Below are 22,252 nucleotides of genomic sequence, written 5' to 3' on the forward strand. Positions count from 1 at the left end.
TGTTTTAATAGCTTAGAGACCCTCTAATGTCCTCACACTGTTCTCCATGTTGCCCACGTAGCAGTGTTCAAGCTGTCCCAGTTTTACATCTGTGGAATGGGAATGATAGTGTGTGATATAGACTAAAATATATGGGCTTATAAAGCACAGGAAATCCCACCATGATCCAGTATTCCCTGCCAGTTAACAAAACAGTATTATGGCTCTGAGCAAACGTGTCACTAGAACAAAGATCTGGATTTGTGTCCTGCATTTAAACATGCATTTTCAGCTTTAATTTGGATCACAAAGTGAAGTGTTGGAAACTTTTTAGAGAGAGATACTTGTAGAAAAAATCTTTTATTGCGAATGTGGGAAATATTTTGCAATACTTTGTTTGTTTGGACTGTTTCAACACTAAGCTATATTTACAGTTGTTCTTCATTCACCTTGTGGAAGTTGTTTTCTCCCGGTTGTTTTCTTGCTGGCTGGAATTGCTTGTTGCAGTGAATCTCCATTGCTTCACAACCAAGATGCAGATCTCAGCATATATGTGTAACTCCAGCTAAAGCAGATTCATGTCAGGCTGGCTCGACCTACAATAGTTTTAATTTGCTTAGACCTGACCTAAACAATTTTCAGATCATGTTGACCCCCAATTAAATGCTTTCCTTCAGCTCTCCTGAGGGAAAATGGAAGCATTTCAGGAAAATCAAGCTTTTCCTTGGGGCAACACTATCTTTGCACAAAATAATACGGTATTCAAAAAGAAAAAAAAATGAAATGGGAAAGTTCTGAGTGGCTTTCCTTGCCCATCCTCTTGGTTTGGGGTAAATGCTGTGAAGCTACACTGCTATGTCAAGGATACCATTTAAATCCACAAGAAACAGCAATGTTAGAATTCAGCATCACACTAATAAAGAGGTTCTTCTTCTGCCATCTAGCAAATATTATCCAGCTTGCCAGCTGGTCTAACAAGGTGTGAGACAAGCCTCATAAAATTAGGCTTCTTTACAAAAATCAGAGTGGGTGATAACCCTAAAAATTAATACCTACAAGGCACTGTAGAGCCAGGAGGCTGGTGGAAACAAAAGTCATGCTCCTTTCTGGTGGAAAACATGTAAAATTGACACCGTGTACCAGATTTTATAGTGATTTGTAGGATTTTCAAGATATACTGCAAGTAGCACTTGCTAAAAATGTACAGCTCAAGACCTCTGGAGAGAAAAATATCTGCAGGAATAGCGAAGAGCAGTGTCAGCCTTTTAGGAATGGCTCTCGGGGATGCCTTGGTGGGGTGAATGAACGATGATGTGGTTTGGTTGTCAAAGGCAACAGTAGAGGGAAAAGGTTGAGGTGGTTTATACATAAATTCATCTTTGGTTTGGAAGATAAAGACTACTCTTATACTTAATGCATGGATGTAAGGAGAGCTGAATGTCTAAACCTCAGCTATTGACTTTGTGAAGTATCACCTCGATGATCAGAACCTCACAAAAGTGACTGCAACATTTGTGTGGTGGCTTTCATTGAGATCCTTTACAATGTCACTAGAGCTGGACAGACTTTTCAAACATGACATTTTTTCACCTCTTCCGTTTGCCAAAGGCATTTCCAAAGAGGATTCTGGACCTTTCCCTAAAGCCATTCTTGCACAAAATTAAATCCAAGGTTCCCCGCCCCTGGAGAGATGGGGACACCCATGTTGCAGTGCTCCCTGCTCTTTGGGCACCTGCTGACAGATGATGCTGGTGCTGGAAACAATGCTTCACGGTTCTGCCTTTGTGTTATGACTGAATCCCACCAATCCAATGGCATGAAAGACCAGGAGCACTGCTGGACCACAGCTTTGCTCATGGCCTCATGGGTGTCTCCAAGGTACCTGGCCCACTGGGAAAAAGATGACTTTCTCTTTAATAACAGATGGTGGTAGTGAGACATGAAAATTAGGACATATTTTCATTTGATATTGGAATATCATAAGCATCAGTTATTTTGGGAAGGAGTCCAAAAAATACTTGGAGAGGGAGTCTAAAACTGCAGATGAATCCGCAGGTTTATTTTATTGGGTGATTTCAGTTCTGCCAAATATTTGTAGTGTAAAGAAATCATAAAAATTGCTGGTGGTCCTCGCCTGGCGGGTACTTCTCACATATTTGAGACAGTTGTATGAACTGTGACAAGAATGTTTGATCTATTAGCTTAAAAACAAATTAGAGTCTTCAAGAGAAATAAATGAAGTATAGATGGTAGAAATACATTTCTCTTATCTTAGAGAGACCAGGAATTTTTGCCCCTGGGCTTTATTTGCATTTAATTATCGCAGTTTGGATTTCCTCTGCTGCATGCATGGAGGTTTAGTCTGTCTCATTCCATCCTCTGTTCTGAAATAACATTAGTACCTGTTAATGATTATCATTGTCAATTATGTATTCTGGTTACATGCACATTATAAGAAATATCAGTTTGTTTTAATAAATCTTCAAAAGGCAGACTAAACCTGTGCCTTATCTCCTTTCTGCTTTGTAATTTATTTATTTTTACGGTTGTGATATATGAAAGACACTGCAAGCTCCCAGGGACTGGGAATGGGTATCTGCTCAGCACTTGAATACTGAGATGACAGACATAAAAGGTTTTATTTAACATAGCTTTCCAAGTGAACCCAGAGGGTCATGTAGCTCAAAGATACGCAGAGAAAGGGGTAAGGAATACAGCTCTAGAAATCCAAAGACTCAGTTACATGCATAAAAGAGAGTAATCTTAGATGTACAGTGAACCTGTAGGTGGTTTAGTGTGACAGATACTAAGTCGCAGAGTAGCTGATACTCACTGTGCAGCAATTATTATTTTTCTAACTTAAATTGGCATTTGCTAGCATAATAATTTCATGGTAGTCCTGCCCTGGCAAAGAACTGATTGCCTCACTTCCTGTCAGGGTGTGGGGAACAAAGGTAGTCCCATGTAAACAGACTTTTGCCACATTTGTTAGGAGAATTTTTATGCCATTTGCCTGTGCAAATGTTCAGGATTCTTTTCATTCCGTGGACCAGCACTGAACTGTCCACTCCAAAAGGAACACTTAAACCAAGCATTCCTTATGTGGTCTTCAATTTATAAACAGGAATATGCCTTTCTAACCCTGTGGGTAATGATTTTTCTGTTTGCTGCTACTGTATGTAACCTAAATGAATGAGACATTTATATACTGTCCTTTCATCTGGGATATCAAAGCACTTTATAAATACGGACCAATCAGTCTGATGTGCAGCTGCTGAATTGTGGCCTTCTCAGAGGTGATGTGCAGTTGACATTTTGGCTGCAAAGCACATTTGAACATCAGAAACTCTTGGTTTTCTCAGATGGGATAGGCTTGGAGGTTGGGGTTTGAGACTATCCAAATTAATCTCTAACAAATATCTGTCCTAACACAGGGCAGCAACACCACTACCTACTTTCCAGCTGGGTAAAGTATGGGCTTTGCTAAGAACATCTCCCATCACTGGATCACTAATTTTAATCCAGCCCAAGACAGTGGCTCTAGGAAATTATTACCATATGGTAAACTGGCAAATTGCCACAAGAAAATGAATTTGGTGGTCCCAGGTTATTTTCATACGGACAAGTGTCTACGCCACAACATCACTATCATAACTGCTGCTAGGGAAGGGAGGTTCAGAACTGAATGTGTGGTGGTAACACAAGTGATGCTTCTAGAGCTGGGACCTCAAGGCCAGAGAGATGAGGCTGGTTTTGCTTTTTGAGGGGTTTCTTGACACTTATGACTACTTCAGTTTCCTGTACTGTTAGCTAGCTTGTATGGTGCTCTCCATCGTTGTTGGGACAAGTGCTTTCTCTTACCTTCACACAGAGGCCCTCTCCTTCCCCTGCTTCTACCTCATTAAATGGATGCCGCAAAAAATTTCAATGGGGACTGTGTATTGAAGGTATTAAGTTCAGACCACACAAGCAGTCTTTAACATCTTTGGTACGACTTGGAAAAACCTCCAGGAACACTGGACTGGGAGGACCTTCTGGGTCACCGATCCCAACCTCCTGCTACTGCAGTCTTTCAGTTTGCATAATCCTTTTGAAAAGCTGACTAATCTCAAAAAATGTGGACAATCACAGGAAACCTCGAAAGTGCTCTATATAAAAAAAAAAAAGGTGTCAAATCTGTTTTACACTTCTCTAACACCTTTCATCCGAAAGTTGTAATGAGTTTTGCAAACACAGGCTTAAGAATTGCCATGCCAGTGGGAGGGAAGAATTATCCTTACTGTATTTGAGAAGGAGAATTTGGGTGACAGCAAAATTATGAAGCCAATTGCAGTCTTTATTCAGACAAAGTTCTTAGTGACTTAAGGGCTCTGCCTCCAACGATGATATCCAGGTCCATCCAACCAAATAAATTAGATAACCAGGAATTAAAATCAGAGTTCCTGCCTCCCTTTTCACCTGCCTTTTAATCACTGAAGCATGCAACAGCTCAAGATTTTCCACCTGTCGAGCTTACTGTTTCTTTCACAAGATACAGATACCACATCCTATTTCTCAAGTGAAATAAAATTAGCATCATCATAGTTAGATATGCTCCAGGTGGGCTGGAGATTCTGTTATAATGAGGGAAAATGATCAGCAGCAGATTATAGGGTGTTGGGTTTTGGTATTTTTTTTTTAATCTATAGAAGATATAGCTTAACCATCAAAGAGAGTTAAGCTTCATGTATTTCCACATCATGAGAAGAATGTAACTAAATTCATCTTCAAACCCATGAAAACACATTCCTTCTGCAGGAAGAACAAATCCTGGGAAATGTACTGTGTCAGATGTGTCAGGGAAATGCTTCACTTACATCTCTAAGCCAAATTCTACTCTCAGTCTCATTGACTCTTGACTGAATTTGACCTCTCTGGTTTGCTAGCACATTTTTTACACTTGTAAGTGTAACTGATGGCAAAGTATGGCCCTGGGGCTATTCATCTATCAGCAGATCATGGAATAGTTAGTTATAAGGAATACCAACAGCATTAGGAAGCAGAGAAACTAGTCCCCACCACCTAGAAGCACCAGTGCTTAGGCACTGTTTCAGGCTACTGGTGCTAAGATAAGAGTACAGGTCCACCTTTGACCAACACATCTCATAGGGTTTTCTTAAAATTTGTTAATTTAGGGGTTAATCCCACCCTACTGCACAGTGGGTAAAAATCTACATTTCCATAGATTTCATCAGACATTTAAGTTGAATTGCAAGTTTGCTAAAATAATTTAATTCAGCACTGGAAGAGGGAATGTATGGACTCCTTATCTCTTGTGCAGATGCTATAGTGGCAAAAGTTAGTAAAGCTGTGCTTGCACAAAACATTGGGAGCTGAGGGTTCTTGGGAGGAAGCAAAATCCAGGATAAGGAAGTGCAGGGACCAAATGCTGATGCATCCACTTGAAGTAAGAAGGATCAGCCCCAATAATTTGCAATTCCTGGAGTAAGCAGCTAGGAAGCTTGAAGGATTTTATTTTCCTCTATTGATAAAGGAAGGAAGAATAAAAATGTGGCTGGCTGGAGAGTATGGTTGTTAGAATGGCTTGTTTCATACAGTATCCCTACAGCACACATGTAAGAAAGAGATGAAACTGGGAATTCAAGCAAAAATTAAGTGTTTTCTCACCTGTTCAGGATAATCTGGCCTTTCATGGAAAAGCTGCTTGGCAAGTGGGTAGTGAGGCTTCCTTATTTTCTGAGAGTGGCTGTCCTTACAATGCATCAGGAAGCTTGTAGGGGGAAAGAACTGACCAACAGAGAGAGTATGAGCTTTAATAGTAGCCTTGCTGGGCTCTGTGTAGACGCTTGGCATTGCACTGGACTTTTGGTTTCCCAAAGCAGGCCTGGCCATGGCTTGGGTGTTCACAACACCATTGTCCTCTAGTGCTCCCTTGGCTTGCAAGAGGGGATCTACAGGCCCCTGTCCCTCGGTGCCTGGCAGACTAACATGCTTCCATGCCACTGTAGCCCTCTAAGATCTGGTGTGTTTGCTTTGTGGTGCTCCCCAGTCTTTCTTGTGGTAAAAATACTTTCTGTGCATTGGCATATGAACAAGGACATTTCAGATGACAGTTCACATCTCAACTTGAGCTCAAGCTTCTGTGCAGGGAATACTTCAGCAGCCTGAGAAAAGGAGCTGTACTACACAGTGTGCTCAGCAGGACTGGCACATCTTACTCCAGAATTTTAGCTTTCACTGGCATCTGCCATAATGTGGTTGTATATTTTTAAATCACTTTAAACAGTTCCCTCTTTGAGATTTTTGTTTACTAGGGTTTTTTGTTGCTGTTTTGGGCTTTTTTTTCTATGATAGATCAGCTTTTCTTTTCTCATCAGAGCCATGCCAGTCAGAGGTAAACATGGAGCTTAAATTAATTTTGAACTAGGGAAGCATGCTCATTTTGGGGGTCATAAAAACTGATGTCTGTCTCGATTCTAGAAAGCTCTACTTCAGGCAGCTTTTTCACAAATGCAGCTCCCTAAGTCCCATTGTCTCCCAGCTCAGTTTTAAAACAGTTTACTGACTTCATGCCTTGGAGAGCAGGGATAAATACCAAATTTGGGGTTGTCTCTCAACTCCAATTTTGAATATTCTGCAGATTGCAGTTCTTGTATTTTGTTATAAATGAAAAAACTCAGGATAATGACAATGTTGATGTGCACGTCTCAGCTCACTCACAGCACTTTTCTGCATTTGGATGTTTGATTCAAGCCCCATCTCCAATTATAATGTCACGGGGACTGGCCAAGTCCCATACCTCCATCTGACATTGTACACAGTCTTTTGGACTCTGTATTTTGTTCCAAACCTCTGCTGCTATTACACTGAAGGCATTAGCTGTAGTGTGAGCCATGCAGAGATAACTGGGGGTTCTTGTAGTCATTTCCAAAAGCATATCCACTTTCACAATGCCTAGAGAGACAGAGCTGCAATGTTATCTTGAAAGGGACTCCCTGTCTCTGTTACAGTATAATCAAAATCTATAATAAAAATCTATGGAATAGATGTAGAAATGGATGCAGGATTTTGTTGTTGTTGTTTTTTGGGGGGGTTATTTGTTTTCTTTTTGTTTTGCCTTGGAAGACTTAATTCTTTCCCTTCTAAGCTGGGATCCTGCATGAATTTGCCCATTGAGTCACTTATGGACTTCAGCAGCTGCACCTCTGCTCTTCCACATGGCTGCTCTGTCAGCCTGTCTCTCCTCGCATTCCTGGTGGCTTCCAGGCTCCTTCTGACCTTGATGTCCTAATATCCCTGGGCTAGCACAGACTACACAGCTGGCTACATTCCCAACTCACAGTCCTTGTTAAAGACAAAAATGCCGTCTTTTTACAGCTCAGTTTCTTTCCATAAAGTTAATCAAGCAGCCCTCCTTTTACAAGGCAGCTGATCCTTTGGTCTTTCTTCCTTTTGGCATGCTGGAGATTCCCAATGCTGCCAGAATCCTCCTTCTTCTTCTTTTTAAAGCAGTGTTGTACATAAAGCAAGCAGCTCCCCCAGGAAAGAGAGAAGCTTCTTGGCATAGAGAGGAGACTTCCCCAGAAAGTTGCACATATTGTGGCCTTCGAAAACTTTCTCTTTCCATTAAAATATATTATTGGAGATACCTGTGTATTTCTTTTAGAGATGGGTCCAAGCAACAAGCCTGGATCCCAACTTAGTCAAACCATAAGGCTGCATAAGGTTGAGAGTACAATCTCACTGTATGCTTTTTGGCTTAAGCTGCTCTCCTGTTTGCACAGCATAACACAAAAAGCATCACTAGGCTGTTGGAAAAGCTGCTGACACAACCAAGAAACCGAGTGGTAAAGACTTGTCATCAAAATCAACCATCATGCAGGCAAACGGGAACCTGGTGGTGTGAGTAATTGTGACCCTCTGCCCAGCCCCACAGAGCAAACTTTCTCTTCTCAATAATCACCAGTTTTTATGAAAGAAAAAAAAAATCAATTGCAGATGAAGCACAGAGCAGATTTTCCCTCCATTCCTCTTACTGGCGAAAAAGAAAAAATTTCCTTCTTTGGGCTTAATCTGTGTATGTCTTTGGTGTGTACTGAGCTGCAAACAGTGGCCTCTCATTTCATTAATTGACAAACACGATCCCCTAAACATTTCCAGGCACAGTCATTTTCTTTTCTCAGGTTTACTCAGTGGTTCTTACTGAGGTTTACATTTTTCCACGCATGTGCTGAGAATAAACTTGCCTTTACAGTCTCATCTCCTGTGCTATGAGAAGTTTTGACAATGTAATTCATAAGCAACTTAATTTTCTGGGTCTTTCTCTTCTTGCAGCTCTCTGGGCTTTGGCTATTTACTCCTCCCTTTGCAGCAAACTGCCCTGTTTCCCAAATACCACAGGACTTTCTGAACTGTAGCATTTCATTCAATTTGTTTCTCTTTTTAAGGGGCTGATGTGTCTTAAAGAAATTTTTCTCATTTAAAAACAATTTTGCTGTGGTTTTACAGTCAGCATGGTTCCCCCTCAAAAAAACAAAACAAAAAAATCCTTGCAGGCCTATTTCTTCTCCTCCCATGATTACACTGGCATAACGACACTGATGCCAATGGAATTATTCCTGGTTTACACAGGTATATATGACACCAAGATGTGTACAATGGGACACACTCAACACCTTCACAAAATCATGCTGGGGACTGGACCAGAAGGCTATCTCCATCTATCAAAAGGGATCTCAAAGTGCACTTTCATCTTCAATCTCTAAAACAGAGGAATATAATAATCCTCCAGCACAACACAACAACCCCCAGGGTGAAATCTAGCAACACACAATGTGGAGAAAAAGGCAAAAGCAGCACAACACAGCCCTTGAGGAATGTAAGCAAGGAGTACAGTGTCTAGCTCAAATTAGTGTTACTGTTTGCCTCGTGGAAATGCTTGGGAAGCCCAGCCAAATTCAAGGCTCCAGTCTAGTAGAGCAGCCACAGTGAAGGGCAGTCTCTGTTCCCCAGCACTTGCAGTCCCAGTGACAAATAGCAATCAGACCCTGGGCCAGCAAGAAGTTGAGCCAGGCAGAACTAAAATATCCCTGTTGGAGTGCGGTCCCATGAGGCCAGTGTTATGTCTTACCAGAAACAAAGAGAAGAGCACATTTCCAGTCTCAAAGACTTCTCTGTCCCATTAAGGAAAACTCCAGACTACAATTAGAAAAAAAACAAGAAAAAGAGACGCAGACGCAGCACATCAGTTTGCATCCAAAATGCAACCTAAAAAAAGACAGCACAGTCCCAGGAGAAGGCTCTGAGCACCCTCTTGGGCTGGTGGCTCAGGCTACCTCACTCAGAAGGGTGGGAACGTGACCCTTGAGAGAGACCATCCCTCCCCCAGACCTAGACCCACTGGATAAATATTGACTCAGAGTGAGGAATGTCTGAATCACCCCTTCCTGCCCTGCCAAGGTATCCCCTCCACCCAGTGAGTGTCCAAGCCCACCCTGTACAGCCCAAAATATCAGATGGGAGTTGGTACCCACGGTGATCAAAGGACATGGGACTCAGACAGAGAGACAAGAGTGCCTCTGTTTGTTTAGGTCTTACATGTTTGTTTGCTCTCTGAGTGGGCAAATGTCTCCTCCAGTCAGTTTTTCAGGAGGACACATGATGGGAAGGGTGGGTAGGTGGAGGGACAAGGGACTGGGGAGCTCTTAGTGCTATTCCTCCATCTATGCCATGTGCATCACACCCCAAATTCTCTGACTGCTGGAACACAGTTGATAAAGATGTTGTGCCACTCATAGTTAATGGTAAAGCAGGGGCCTGGGTTCATGAAACCTCTGCCCCAAGATGAGCTGAAGCAACAGGGAATTTGTAAGAATGGGTAGGAAAATGTTCAACTGTCTCATTTGTCCAGCTGTTGTAGTTGGATTCAATCATAGGATGAAAAGTTCTGCATCATATAGCTAGATCTGTTCAGTTCATAATCTAAGGTTTTTAAAGCAAAGCATGGGGAATAGCTGGGAGCCAGGTGGTGGTGACCACTGACTTGAACTGTGAGCAGGCATCATGGTCATTTTGGTGACTACTGGCCTGTGTAATCAAACTGGATGTAGAAGAAGGTTGAGTTTACTGTTGCAAGCACAGGCCTGGGTTTCATTTCAAGTCTGCTACAGATTTCCTAACTGGGTCACCATGCCAGCCTGTAACACAGAAATGATATGTTCCTCTTCCCCAAGCTGTCACAAAGCTTAAGGCCTGAAGACTTCAAAACTGGTTGAAGACCTCCAAGAAAAAGGGCTGTACAAGAAAGAGCATATGCTATGGATCTCTTTATATACGCTGCAGTACCGAAAGAGCTGTATTTATATATTTCAAAACTGGGCACTGGGTTTCATTTTCATTCCCCAGTACAAAGGCAAATACATTCCAAACAAAGCAATGTTGTTTCAACAAAGCAAGGGTTGAAATCTCTCCAGGGCTTCATTCTGTCTCATTTAGATCGGGCATAAGATCTTAAAGCAGAGTTTAGTGGTCGGCCGATCATGTTCCCCTGGGAAATGACAGAGTGGTAATTCAAAAGGGTAGTGAAGCACAGCATTGTCTTGGTCTGCAGGACTGTTCTTCAATAAAACCAGCAGCTCACCCAGCTTACAGGAGAACGTTTTGTTCCAAAGGAGCTGTAGCTCTTCATTAAACAAAAGAATTCACCTCCGGCTAGACTTGGGTGTAAAATGAAAATGTTATTGGAGACAAAATGTCTTTGTGAAGACAGCATTTCCATGATGCCTGCCACGATTGCCTGGGCATATCTAGCAGCTGAAATGAAAGTTAGGATGAAAGGTACATCTGCAGGGCGCCAAAGCCTCATATGTTATAAACTTCATTCATGCTTAATAGGGGGTTTCAGTCCAGGCCAGGAGCTCTGAGAACAGGGTAAGGAGCCTGGGTCCTGTCTAGCCATGGGCTGGCAGCTACTCACTCTGCAGTGAAGACCCAGATTTGATCACGAGTGAGTTGAATCTTTCAGGACTTTCCCGAAAGCCTCTCTTTGGAGTCAAAAAAATTCTCCCACATCTGACACAAGAGACTGGGAAAGAATCCCAGGGTATCTAAATACAAAAAAAAAAAAGAATTATAAGATATGCCTCCTCCCCTCCAACTCTCCCAACACAGTTGGGAAAGTTCACAAACAGCAAAGGTGCAGTAGGGTCATTCAGGGAAATAATTCATGTCCAGACTGGCATAACTCAGGTGTGCAGATATGTCTTTCTCTCACCCAGATTAACTCTGTAGGAAAAATATAGTCTATGCAGTTCTTCAGGGTATGAAGATGAGAAAAAGCACCTCAGGCTCTGCAGTTTCAGGGGATTTTTGTTACAAGATTATTTTCCTAAAAATGGCACCATCCCTTTGGGAATTAAACTGGAAAATATATGAAAAATAAATGAATTCCATGAGTTAGTTCCTACTTTTCTTGCATACTTAAGGCAAGAGCATACCCCTGTTATCTTCAGATCACGTAGGGGCTTTTTATTGTACAACTGAAGTGTCCACCTTTAGCTTGAAGAGCGGGTTTTGGCCGGCAGACTCTTGGATGGTGAAACAGCCAAGCTAATCTTGCAAATACACTCTCTTGTGTTGTGTCTAATCATGGCCTTCTGCTCAGCCTCTCCCTCTTACAACCAGACTTTGCATACCAACGACAGCCAACAGCCTTGGTTCTGATTAAGATGGGGCAAGAGGCTTCCCACACTTTTTCCATCATCTCTTCCTTTTAAGTACTGAGTATCCAGAGCCTGAGAAATGGCACAACATAAAGGTTTGCTTTAATATAGGTCTGCTGTGCTATGAAATTCTTATGTAAATTATAAGGCTTAGCAGAAGCCTTGTGCTGGGCCAGTCAGATGGCAAATACCCAAGAAAAGATATAGTGACTCTGTTTCAGTGGGCAACACTGCTGTGACAAGCCTTTGAGAGGGACAGTCCCATCTAAAGCATAACATGGCACAAGTTCAGGGTAACCCAGCCTGGATGTAGTTTGTTTCACTATTGAGCCCAAGGAGAGTGATGTGGTATAGGCAACAGAGGCCTGTCCACTGCTGGCTGAACAATGTCTTTGCTGGAAACTCTGTAGGAACCCAAAATCTCATTGACTCATGTGTACCAAATTTCCAGACTTGACTCACTGGCTACTGAAACCATAAGATTGCATGATGTGTCTCATACTTTTCCTGGAAAAAAAAAAGAGCAGGTTAAGATAACTACATATGATTAATTAACATCTGAATGTTTTGTAATATCCATAATGTATTTGCAAAGAAATAAAACTAATTTCAAACCAGCAAAAAAAAACCAACCCAAAATGTTTGGAAGCTCAATAGTTGTTTCTATAGTGTTCCTGGTTTCCTCAGACTTAGCAAAAGATGTCCATCCTCTCTCTTGTCTTTTGTATCTCTTAGTAACTGCTGAATTTCATGTGATCATGGGCTTATTCTAGGGCCATGTGCTTCCCAAAGTCCTATTGAGAAAGGTATAGAGTAGATACACAAGCAATAGTTGTTTCTATAGTGTTCCTGGTTTCCTCAGACTTAGCAAAAGATGTCCATCCTCTCTCTTGTCTTTTGTATCTCTTAGTAACTGCTGAATTTCATGTGATCATGGGCTTATTCTAGGGCCATGTGCTTCCCAAAGTCCTATTGAGAAAGGTATAGAGTAGATACACAAGTAGTTTCAGAAAAAACACAGATTAGTATAAAAAATCTGCTGTGTAAGTGGAAAAACTTACTCATACAATGCAAAACTAACCTGAGAAACTCATTGCTATAGGAGTTAATCAAGACCAAACCCTTTCCAAAGAACAATAAAAAACCAAAAACAAAACAAGAAACAGGAAAAATAAAAATAAATGTTTACAAGGCTAATAAGAACATAACAAGGACATTTAGAAACACAATAGTACTTATTAAGGAAAGAAAACAAGACTCTCAGAAGAATTAAACATGTTGGAAAGGCTATCTGTTTTAAGATAGAAAAAAAGCCTTTCGATGCAGCTAATGACCAGTTTGAAAGAGGTAGTTAAGCACCAGCTCTACTTTCAGTTGTAGTCCATACAGTTGTAGTCCATTTTGAGCCTGATCTTAAATCAAATTTGTTGGCTTGCATTATGTAAAAGGTGATCGTAGATAGTGGATATTTCTGTCCTGAGCAAAAAACCTGTTTCATTAATAGAATGTCAAGAAAATTTCCAACAGCAAACAATGGCATAACTGTTACTGTTACTGTTGTGATAGCTTCCTTTGCAACAGCATTTACTGACCTTTGACAGAGGCAAAACATGAGGCAAAAGGAACAAAGTAGTCTTATTGATTATAATGCTTTCTTCTCCTTACTCTTTCTTTTTGGCTCTCTGGAAGTAGTTGTCAGTCTTATTTTAGTTTCAGAGGACTTACACGTTGTCTCCAGCCACTTCTCCATCCTCAGTAAGTTTCTGAGAAGGGGAGTACATGTGGGTGAAGAAGAGAAGATGACCTTGCACGGCTGCAGGGAGGGATGGGCTGGCAATCTCCTTAAGTACAACAGATTTTTCTGTTCTGCTTTATTTCTGTGCTGCAAGGGGGAGAGAAAAAAGTCTTCCCCAGTTCAAGAAAATGCATTAATGCTGGGGTAAAGGAGTCATTAGAGGGCTGTGCTGGCAATGTCAGTTGAAGGGGAAGATGAAAGTGGCCTTTGCTCCTGGCTCAGTTGTGGACTTCAGTCAAGGCATTTCATTTTTCATGTGTTTCAGTCTGGCCCCCGTAAAGTGCAGCCAGTGTGAGACTCGTCTGTACAGGGCTTTGAGCACAGCGGGAAAAATGTGTTAGGCAATGAATATTGTCATGAAGAATTGCCTGCTGCCCAACAATATTACCTCTGCAATGTGCCTACCTCCTCTTTTCCCATTCTTTCTCCATGCTGAGATGTCAGGGCTTCCTCAGGGACTCTTCTCTTTGTGAGAATAGCAGGAGCTGCTGAGCACTTCAAAAAGTCTGGCTTTGTCCTGTAGGTGTCAAAGAAGGACCTCAGGTTCTTGGAAAATCTGGTCCCAAATGAGTGTAAGAATGCACATTTTTGTCAGGAAGTGAATAAAATTTCACTGAAATTAAGCCAGGGACAAAGATGAAAAAGCAGATGGCCTATGACAAACTGTGAGAACAAATTTGTTCGCATGACATGGGAATAAGTATATACTCATAACAGACTATTACTCAAGAAATTTTGAAAGAGCACAACTCCACAGGAGTCATAATGTGATTAGTCACATAAAGCCATCCAGCTAGCCCTGGTGTATTGTACCTGAAAGAAGAGAAACAGACACCAAAATGGACCACAATTAAAAAAAAAAAACAGATTCCAAAGAGATGCACAGGTTTATGAAGTCAGGAAAACTTGTAAGTGAATTAAAATCTGTAGAGTAGCTTGGGAATTCCTATTAGATTGCTCAAAAGGAAGAGGCCAGAAAAGTCTTGCTGTAGTGACTCAACCAGCAGTTTATGACAGCACAGAGACAGAGTTGGGGTATTTTTCTGTGAAATGTCTTGGACTCTGGGACAGACTTTTTGCCATGTGCCCCATTACAGTATGGTTCTGGTAAAGTACAATTATTCAATTATTTCTATAATATGTTTTTTTTTTTCTTTAAAAAAAATAAATTAATGTGGGAATGATGGGTGAGACTAAGTTTGAAAACTAGAGGAACAGGGCTGATTTTGAACACTGTGACTTGGTGATGTGGCTTTTCAAATTAATATTTCGTACAAGACCCCTGATCTTGAGTGGGCATATTTCATTATATGAAAACACTTTTGTTATTAAATATTGCAATACCTTGGTATATCTTATATTTTGGGATATTTCTGTGTATCTAGAGAGCAGTATATTCATAGGCTCTAAATGTGATTTTCTTTATGTAAACAAATAATGAACAATAGGCTTCCTTTTATGAATTTTTTATGCATTCCTAAGCTGCTCACCCAAAAGCACATCAGTATTCAGACCTAGTTTAGATATATACAAAGAAAAGATGGTGGACACAACATCTGGAACAAAATTGAGTTCCTGAAGTCACACATATGCAAACACTGATTCCAGAGTGCTCACACTGATGTTTTTGTTCAGACCTATTCCTATGTAGTGTCCTCTAGTCTCTTTGTCCAATGCTGTAATTTAATCCCTTCTAAACTTGATTTACAGCTCGAAGTCTTTCTGAACTTGACTGCAGACCAGCAGTAGGAAGAAATACCACTCTGTATCTGAGTCAAACCCAAGCATCACAGGAGGGATGGCTTTCCATTCAGCTCCCAAAGATGGACATTGTGCGTGCAAACACAGTACTGCCCTTGCTTACACAACGTAGCTCTTGGACTTTAATTTACCACAAGCTGCTAGGACTTCAGTTTCACTTCTTACCAGAAAGAGGAGGCAGACGTATATTTAGGCTTTCTTGGGAAGCAGCTGCAGAACCAAGTGGGAGTGTGCACACACAGAGACGTTGCTGGCTTTAGAGCAACTTCATAAACCCAAGCAGAAAGGACAGTGCACAAAGGCCTCCTGCAGGTTGCTGTGTTGCTGAAGGGACTGCATTACTCATTTCAACATTCTAATATCCTTATCAGTGAAATGGGTTCATTGTTCAGTGCTGACTCTCTTGAAAAAATATCACCTTCTGAACCACCAGGTAATTTTTTTATGCACTCTAGGGGCCTAAGTCTGTTCTTTCTTGCACCTTCAATCTTGTCTCCTTGGGTTTATGATTTCCACAGGAACACAGAAACAGCACTACTCATATATTATTCTTATTTTATAGAAAATTTGCTAGGAAAATTTGCCCTGCAATCAGCACTGGTGAGGCCACACCTCAAATCCTGTGTTCAGTTTTGGGCCCTTCACTACAAAAAGGACATTGAGGTGCTGGGGTGAGTCCAGAGAAGGGTGACAAAGCTGCTGAAGAGTCTGGAGAACAAGTCGTATGAGGAGTGGCTGAGGGAACTGGGGTTGTTTAGGCTAGAAAAAAGAAGGCTGAGGGGAGATCTCTACAAGTACCTGGAAGGAGGTTGTAGCCAGGTGGGGGTCAGTCACTTCTCCCAAGTAACAAGTAATAAAAGAAGAGAAAATGGCCTGAAGTTGCACCAGGGGAGGTTTACATTGGATGTTAGGAAAAGTTTCTTCACTGAAAGGGTTGTTAAACACTAGAACAGGTTGCCCAAAGGGGTGGTTGAATCACTATTCCTGAAGGTATTTTAAAAATGTGTAGATGTGGTGCTTAGGAACATGGTTTAGCTAGACTTGGCTGTGCTCAGTTATTGGTTGGACTCGATGATCTTAAAGGTCTTTTCCAACCAAAACAGTTCTATGAATTTCCAATTCTTGCTACATCTCATATAAAATGAGGAATCCAGCTCATGCAACTTTAGCCATTTAGAAGTTAGTCAGCCCATCTACAATGTTTAACTTAGTCCTACAAGAAGTGCTGGAAGGGGAGGGACACTCCAGAGCATGATCCTCCCTCCCTTCTTAGGGACCTGATAGCTTGGGATGGCTTGTCCCCAAAGTTGCCTCTTTCTGTGCTGGAGCCTTGCACTAGATGCCAACTAAACTGCTCATGTTAGATGAACTGAATCCCATGCAGTGTGCTAGCCAGTGGAAAGTCATGCCTCTGCTTTTCCCTCAAGGTTTCTCCTTCATAGACCTTTTCTTGTTAGCTGACAAAAGACTAAGAAATCAGAGTTTGCAGCAATTTGGCTACAAAGGAGATAAAATCAGTACTTGAACAAAAGCAGCTAAGATAGCCAAGTCTGCATGAAAAAATTAAATGTATTCTCTTCTCATACAGATTAATGCATTTAAGTTTAGTTTCCCCATTTTCACAGGACAACCCATTAGTCTTTTGGTAACAGCCATCACCATGGACAGGACAAGTACCAGGAAACCCTCTCCTGGAGGTGCTCCTCTGCTCTCTCTCATTATGATATCACCGGTCCTATTGACAGTCCAGTGAGGTTTTAACACCCTTAGGTCCTCTCAGAGGTGGCAATGCAGATATATTCCCTATTACTTACAAAAAGGTAACACAAAGATGTTCTTAGTTTTTGGGTCATCCATAGTAGATCAGGAGGGCAGTGAATGTCAGGCATCCAAAGTTTCTAAGCAAGGCACCCATCTTATTTTTATGTACCTGGTATAGGACTCCTTTTTTAAAGGTAGGCATTTTCAGTGCATAGCATCCACGTTTGAGTTAGTTATCCTACAATATTCCCAGAAAAGAGATGTGGACAAATATTTCTCATTTTGACAATAAGGAGGTGATGCTAGACCTGTTTAATCCACTGCCTGTGAAGAAAGGCTTGAGAACTAGATAAGACGTAGACATCTGTACTGTAGGCTGCTCAAGCTAAAGGTGCCGTGAACCCCATCTCAGAAAACCAGTTCTCCTAAAGGATGAGATGCCTAGATGTCCGTGTGGAATTTCTTAACTGGAAATGTGTGGGAGCCTGAGCAAGCTGGGCAAGATGTGTTTAAAGGGCTACATGGCATAAATAAATCTTAACGGGGGGAGATAAGGAGAATGACAAAGCTGTGGGTTCTGATAGGAAAGCCACTCTTATTTGGAAAGATTGCAGAGCCTTTGGTGACCAGATTCTATTTTTTGTCTGTATTTACTACTGCATTTATTTTAACCCAAATTATTCCTAACCATTTGCGACAGTTACTTGTCACAGTGCTAAACCAGATTACCTCAGTGTTTGTTGATCTCCCTCTGCTCTCCAATGTATGGAAAACCATTACACTTAACTTGAGTTGTTTGGCCAGTGTGGACAGGGATTAGCCATGCTATATATGGACCATAAACACTGTTCTGGTTAACACTACAGTTGAGCCAAAACCTGAACCTTTCATCTCACCCTTGGCAAATTTTGGTGGTTTGGATAGAAATGGAACTCTACTTTATTTTTGCTTTTGTTTTGAAAAACCGAAACCAAATCAATCACATTTTGGAATCCCAACATCCAGCATCTTAAGCCCACCCTTAGTGAACAGGGATTGAATGCTTGTGTAGGCAGGGACTTTGTATTGGGAAGAAAGCAAATACATAAAGGAGGGAGACCTCCAAGGAACCTGCAGTAACTTTCCATAAAAATCACAGGGATATGAGGGCATGCTGAATTTTGTATTATAATCCTATCCAAACAATATATGTATTTGGTCAGGGAAAACATGATGGTCTCATGTGGAACAAGGATGAACTTTTGTAGGCTGCATATCCAATTGGTTTGCTGTTAGAAATGACAGGGAACACTGTTTAATTTGCTTTTGACTCTCAGTTTCATTTTGCTATCTGGAATGCCAAACCAGCCAGCAATAAAAACCGATTTCTCACATCAGATTTTTTAGATGTCAGAAGTAATAATAGTGTGGTGTTAACACCTCAGTACTTGGCTTTCTCTAGGTTGTCTTAACCTAGATAAATCTATTAATTTGTGCCTTTGTATCCACAAGAATGCCTTCCAATTTACACTTAATTGGCAGTAGAAGTAGTTTTAAAATCCATCTGTCTTACACTTACGATTCCTGTAGCATCTCACCACCTTCTGTATAATGTGTTCCCAATGCTAAAACAAAGATCTGCGGTGTGATATAATAATTCCACTTAGGCAGATCTTTGAGGCTGTTGAAGGCTAATATTTTCTACTATATTTCTGTCTTTCAGAATCATTGTAAAAATAAGATAATCCTTACTGTACAGTATTTACCAACTGGGCACAGTGGGTAGAGCTCCTTTGCCCATAGCATGGATCTCCAAGCCTTTGCATATTCCTCCGAGGCTGCTCTGTCATCCTACACTCTCTGTGTTCCATTCAGCCCCAGAAAGCATGTTTCTAATGGCGTTAGAGGACATTGGATGAGGTCCTCTGAACTGCTGGCAAGGTGGCTATGGGGAACGGTCACATAGGTGTCAAGCTGGGATGCACAGTGTCAACAATTTCTTTCTGCCTCTATTGATTTTCATAGCTAAAGCTGCTAAGTATCTACAGGCAGGGAGATACATTTTAGTTGTGTGAACTCTGCCATGCTTCCACAAAAAATGTACAGCTATTGAAGAGTTTAAGCCACCAACTAGCTCTTACTGTTTCTGGTGCTGACCCGTCCATTCAAACCAGAATGCTGAAAACTGAGACCCTCTATAAAGCAGCAATTAACTCTGGCTCTGGCAGGAGCCATGCAGCCTTCACATCTCCACAGGAGATCTGAGTCAGTTAGGATATTACCATCGTTCCATGACTGGCCAGCAAAACACAGTAGGTAATTCACCAGCTAATGAATGCATATGAGATATCAACCAAAATAAATGGCCTTGTCCACAGGCTTTATGAAGAATGAGAGTGAAAGAATAATTTAAATTTCTAATGTGAAGTTGCATGTTTACCTACAGTAAGCTCTTGTCTTTGTGTATGTCTGTTACTTTGTCATTAGTGTACAGAGAGTATCACTACCAGCTGATTAAATTCCCCCTTTCATCACAAAGGCCTAGTCCCACTGAAGTGACAGCATCGGTCCATGTAAATGCACTTGTGAATCAGGGCTCACGATGTGTCTTCCTTGCAGACTCAGACCCTTGCACGCCTGATGCTCCACCTGCTGCCACTTCGCCACCGACCTCTGAAGAACTTGGACCTTTCACAGCTCCAGCATCACCCTCCTCTTCCTCTGATGCTGGTACCGAATCATTTTCACCACCGTTACCTGCCTGTGTTGCAGCCTTACATCCCAAACCTCCTCCTATTCCACCATCAACATCAACCTCGGCTGCCGCTCTGCACCCCAGCCTCCCTTCTCTTCCTGCACTGCCCACCTCTACTCCATCCCTGCACCCTGGACTTTACTTGCCAGTAGTCCCACCGGGCAGTGCCACCCACCTCATAAACTGGCTGCCCTTCCTTGCTTCTGCAACGCTGGCCACCATTCGTGAGAAGGAGGAAGACCAGCCGCCCGTACCAGCGGGCTCCCTGGAAGGCATGAAGCGCTGCAGCAGCACCCCCCCACACCCCTCCCGCGATGGCAATCCCCAGGGGGCACCCATGGGAGACAGGGCTCCAGGGGCTGCTCCCCCACCCCACGCTGCCCACGCCGTGGGCCCCGGCCCCGAGCAGGTGTCGGCGAATGTCAGCGACATCCTGGCAGAGCTGCGGACGATGAACGGGCACCTCTCCGTCATCGCCCGGGCCCTGACACAGCTGGCATCCTCCCTGGCACCGCAGCAGGACACGGGGGGCACCCCACCTCCTTAGTGCCACCTCTGCAGGGGCTGCTGGTGGCCGGGGACAGCCCATGGTGGAGGCTGAGTGGAGGAAAGGGACCCTACTCAAACCTGCCCGTGCCCACTGTGCCAGTTCTGTGCTCCCTGAGCCCAGCCATGTCTCCCCAGTGGGCTTTTCTGCTTGTTTGTTTATTTCCTCCTTGTAAATGGCTGCATATATTAAAAAATAGTTTTGTGGTCTTGTTAATAAAATTGTTTATATTTCTTGCATTCCTTTCAGATGTGCTCGCTCCCCTCCTCTCACCCATTAACCACACAAGCACTGGTAGCAATCGGGGAGGTCTCACATGGAGAATGCAGAGAATCTGAAGTGGTGAGAAGTCACCCACAGTTAAATGCTTGGGGAGGTGACAAAACCCCTCTGAGCAATGTGGGGGGACACAGACAGGAAAGAAAACAATAAAACTCTTAAAAATGTTCCTGTTTCTCCCCATCCACACTGCATGGGTTGGCTCTGTTGAAGTTGGAGCCCTTCCCGGTGCATTAAATCTCAGGGGTAATTGTAATTACCAACGCAGGTAAGGGCCGTGATAAATTGTTCAAAATACAATGCAGGGTAGTTGTCTAAGCTTGGTCTGAACAGCTACCAAACAGCCTCATCAACCCTTTGTCCTCTGAGAGAGTGTGAACCAAAGGCTGGGCAGCAGTTAGCTGGGTGTATCTTGCCAGCGGTGCCTGGGGTTCTTCACGGGCATAAATGGGCTCAGCTAATTTACAGCAATTAGCCAGGCAAACATGGCACATATTTTCCGTATTGCCAAGCTGCAGTGGCTTGCCTAAAGGAGGCATTGAAAGCATGAAACCTTGAACAACCCTCATTGTGGATGAGGAAAGAGCTCTTTGGTATGAATCTAGGACCTGAAGAGCTAGTGAGTGTAGCGGTTTGGGCCCAACAGGACAACAAAGGAGCAGCCCCATGGCCGCTCACTCAATTCCCCCACACATACACTCTGGGATGAGGAGGACAAAGCTCATGGGTTGAGAAAAAGGACAAGGAGGGTTCTTCACTGATTAAGGTCCTGAGCAAAACAGGCTCAATTTGGGGAAAAAATAATAATTTCATTTCACATTCATCAAACCGACACAAGACACAGACAACACACAGAGCAGGGCTTGCATGTGTTACCCCACCCCTCCCTTTCTCCTGGGCCCAAATAACTTTGTTCCCAGCAGCACAGGGGGATGGGGATGCGGTTTGGAGTCAGTTCACGGGCTGGTGGTTCTTGCCAAGCCATCCTCCTCAGGAAGGATTCCTTACAGTCCTTCCCTGCTTCCCCATGGGGTCCCTCCCGTGGCAGAGTCCTCTGTGAACTTCTCCTTCATGAGTCCTTCTCATGAGGTCCAGAGCTGCTCCAGCCTGGGCTTCCCACAGAGTCATGGCTGCTTCGGGAACAAACTCCCCTGGTTCCGGGGTCTTCCACAGCTGCATAATCAGAGTCCACAGGCAGCAAATCCACTGGCCACAAAATCCAAGTCCACTGGCCAAGTTCACCCCTCCTGGCACACCCAGGGAATGTCCCACCACGTTCCACCACGAGTGCAGGGGCACAGCTGCCATCTCACCATGGGTTGCAGGGAAACTTCTGCTTGGGCACCTTCTTCCCCTTCTTCCTCACCAACCACCAGCATCACTCTGCCTCCACAGCACAGCTCTTCTCCTTTAAGTGCCTCTCTGATGAGCTCTTATCTCAGTTTTTTCGTATGTTAATGGCAGAGATGCATCTATTGTCCCTCTAATGGATCTTTGGCTGGGTTTTGGAGCAGGGGGAGCTTCTCAGCTTCTGTGGCCCACCAAGCCAAATCAGTACAGTGAGGTACCCTTGGACACTGCCTGGCCTGGCAGAGACACCAGAACTGGGAGCCAGAGGTCAGAATGGTCAGAATATGCTCAGTGCTCTAGTACAGCCCCAGGAAGGAGGACTTGCA

General features: G+C 42.9%; 1 protein-coding gene across 1 annotated transcript in view; it reads left to right on the forward strand.

Annotated features, from left to right (window-relative positions):
• LOC104395226 (vegetative cell wall protein gp1-like) overlaps positions 1-20,297 on the forward strand; it is a 66,578-nt gene extending 46,281 nt beyond the window's left edge. The window contains exon 2 of the mRNA XM_010004913.1: positions 19,483-20,297. Coding sequence (XP_010003215.1) covers positions 19,483-20,297 — 815 coding nt within the window. The remainder of the gene's footprint in view (positions 1-19,482) is intronic.
• Positions 20,298-22,252: the final 1,955 nt, after the last annotated feature.

The sequence above is a fragment of the Chaetura pelagica genome, unplaced genomic scaffold, assembly GCF_000747805.2.
Source record: "Chaetura pelagica isolate M959 unplaced genomic scaffold, ChaPel_1.0 scaffold99, whole genome shotgun sequence".
In the NCBI taxonomy this organism is placed as follows: domain Eukaryota; kingdom Metazoa; phylum Chordata; class Aves; order Apodiformes; family Apodidae; genus Chaetura; species Chaetura pelagica.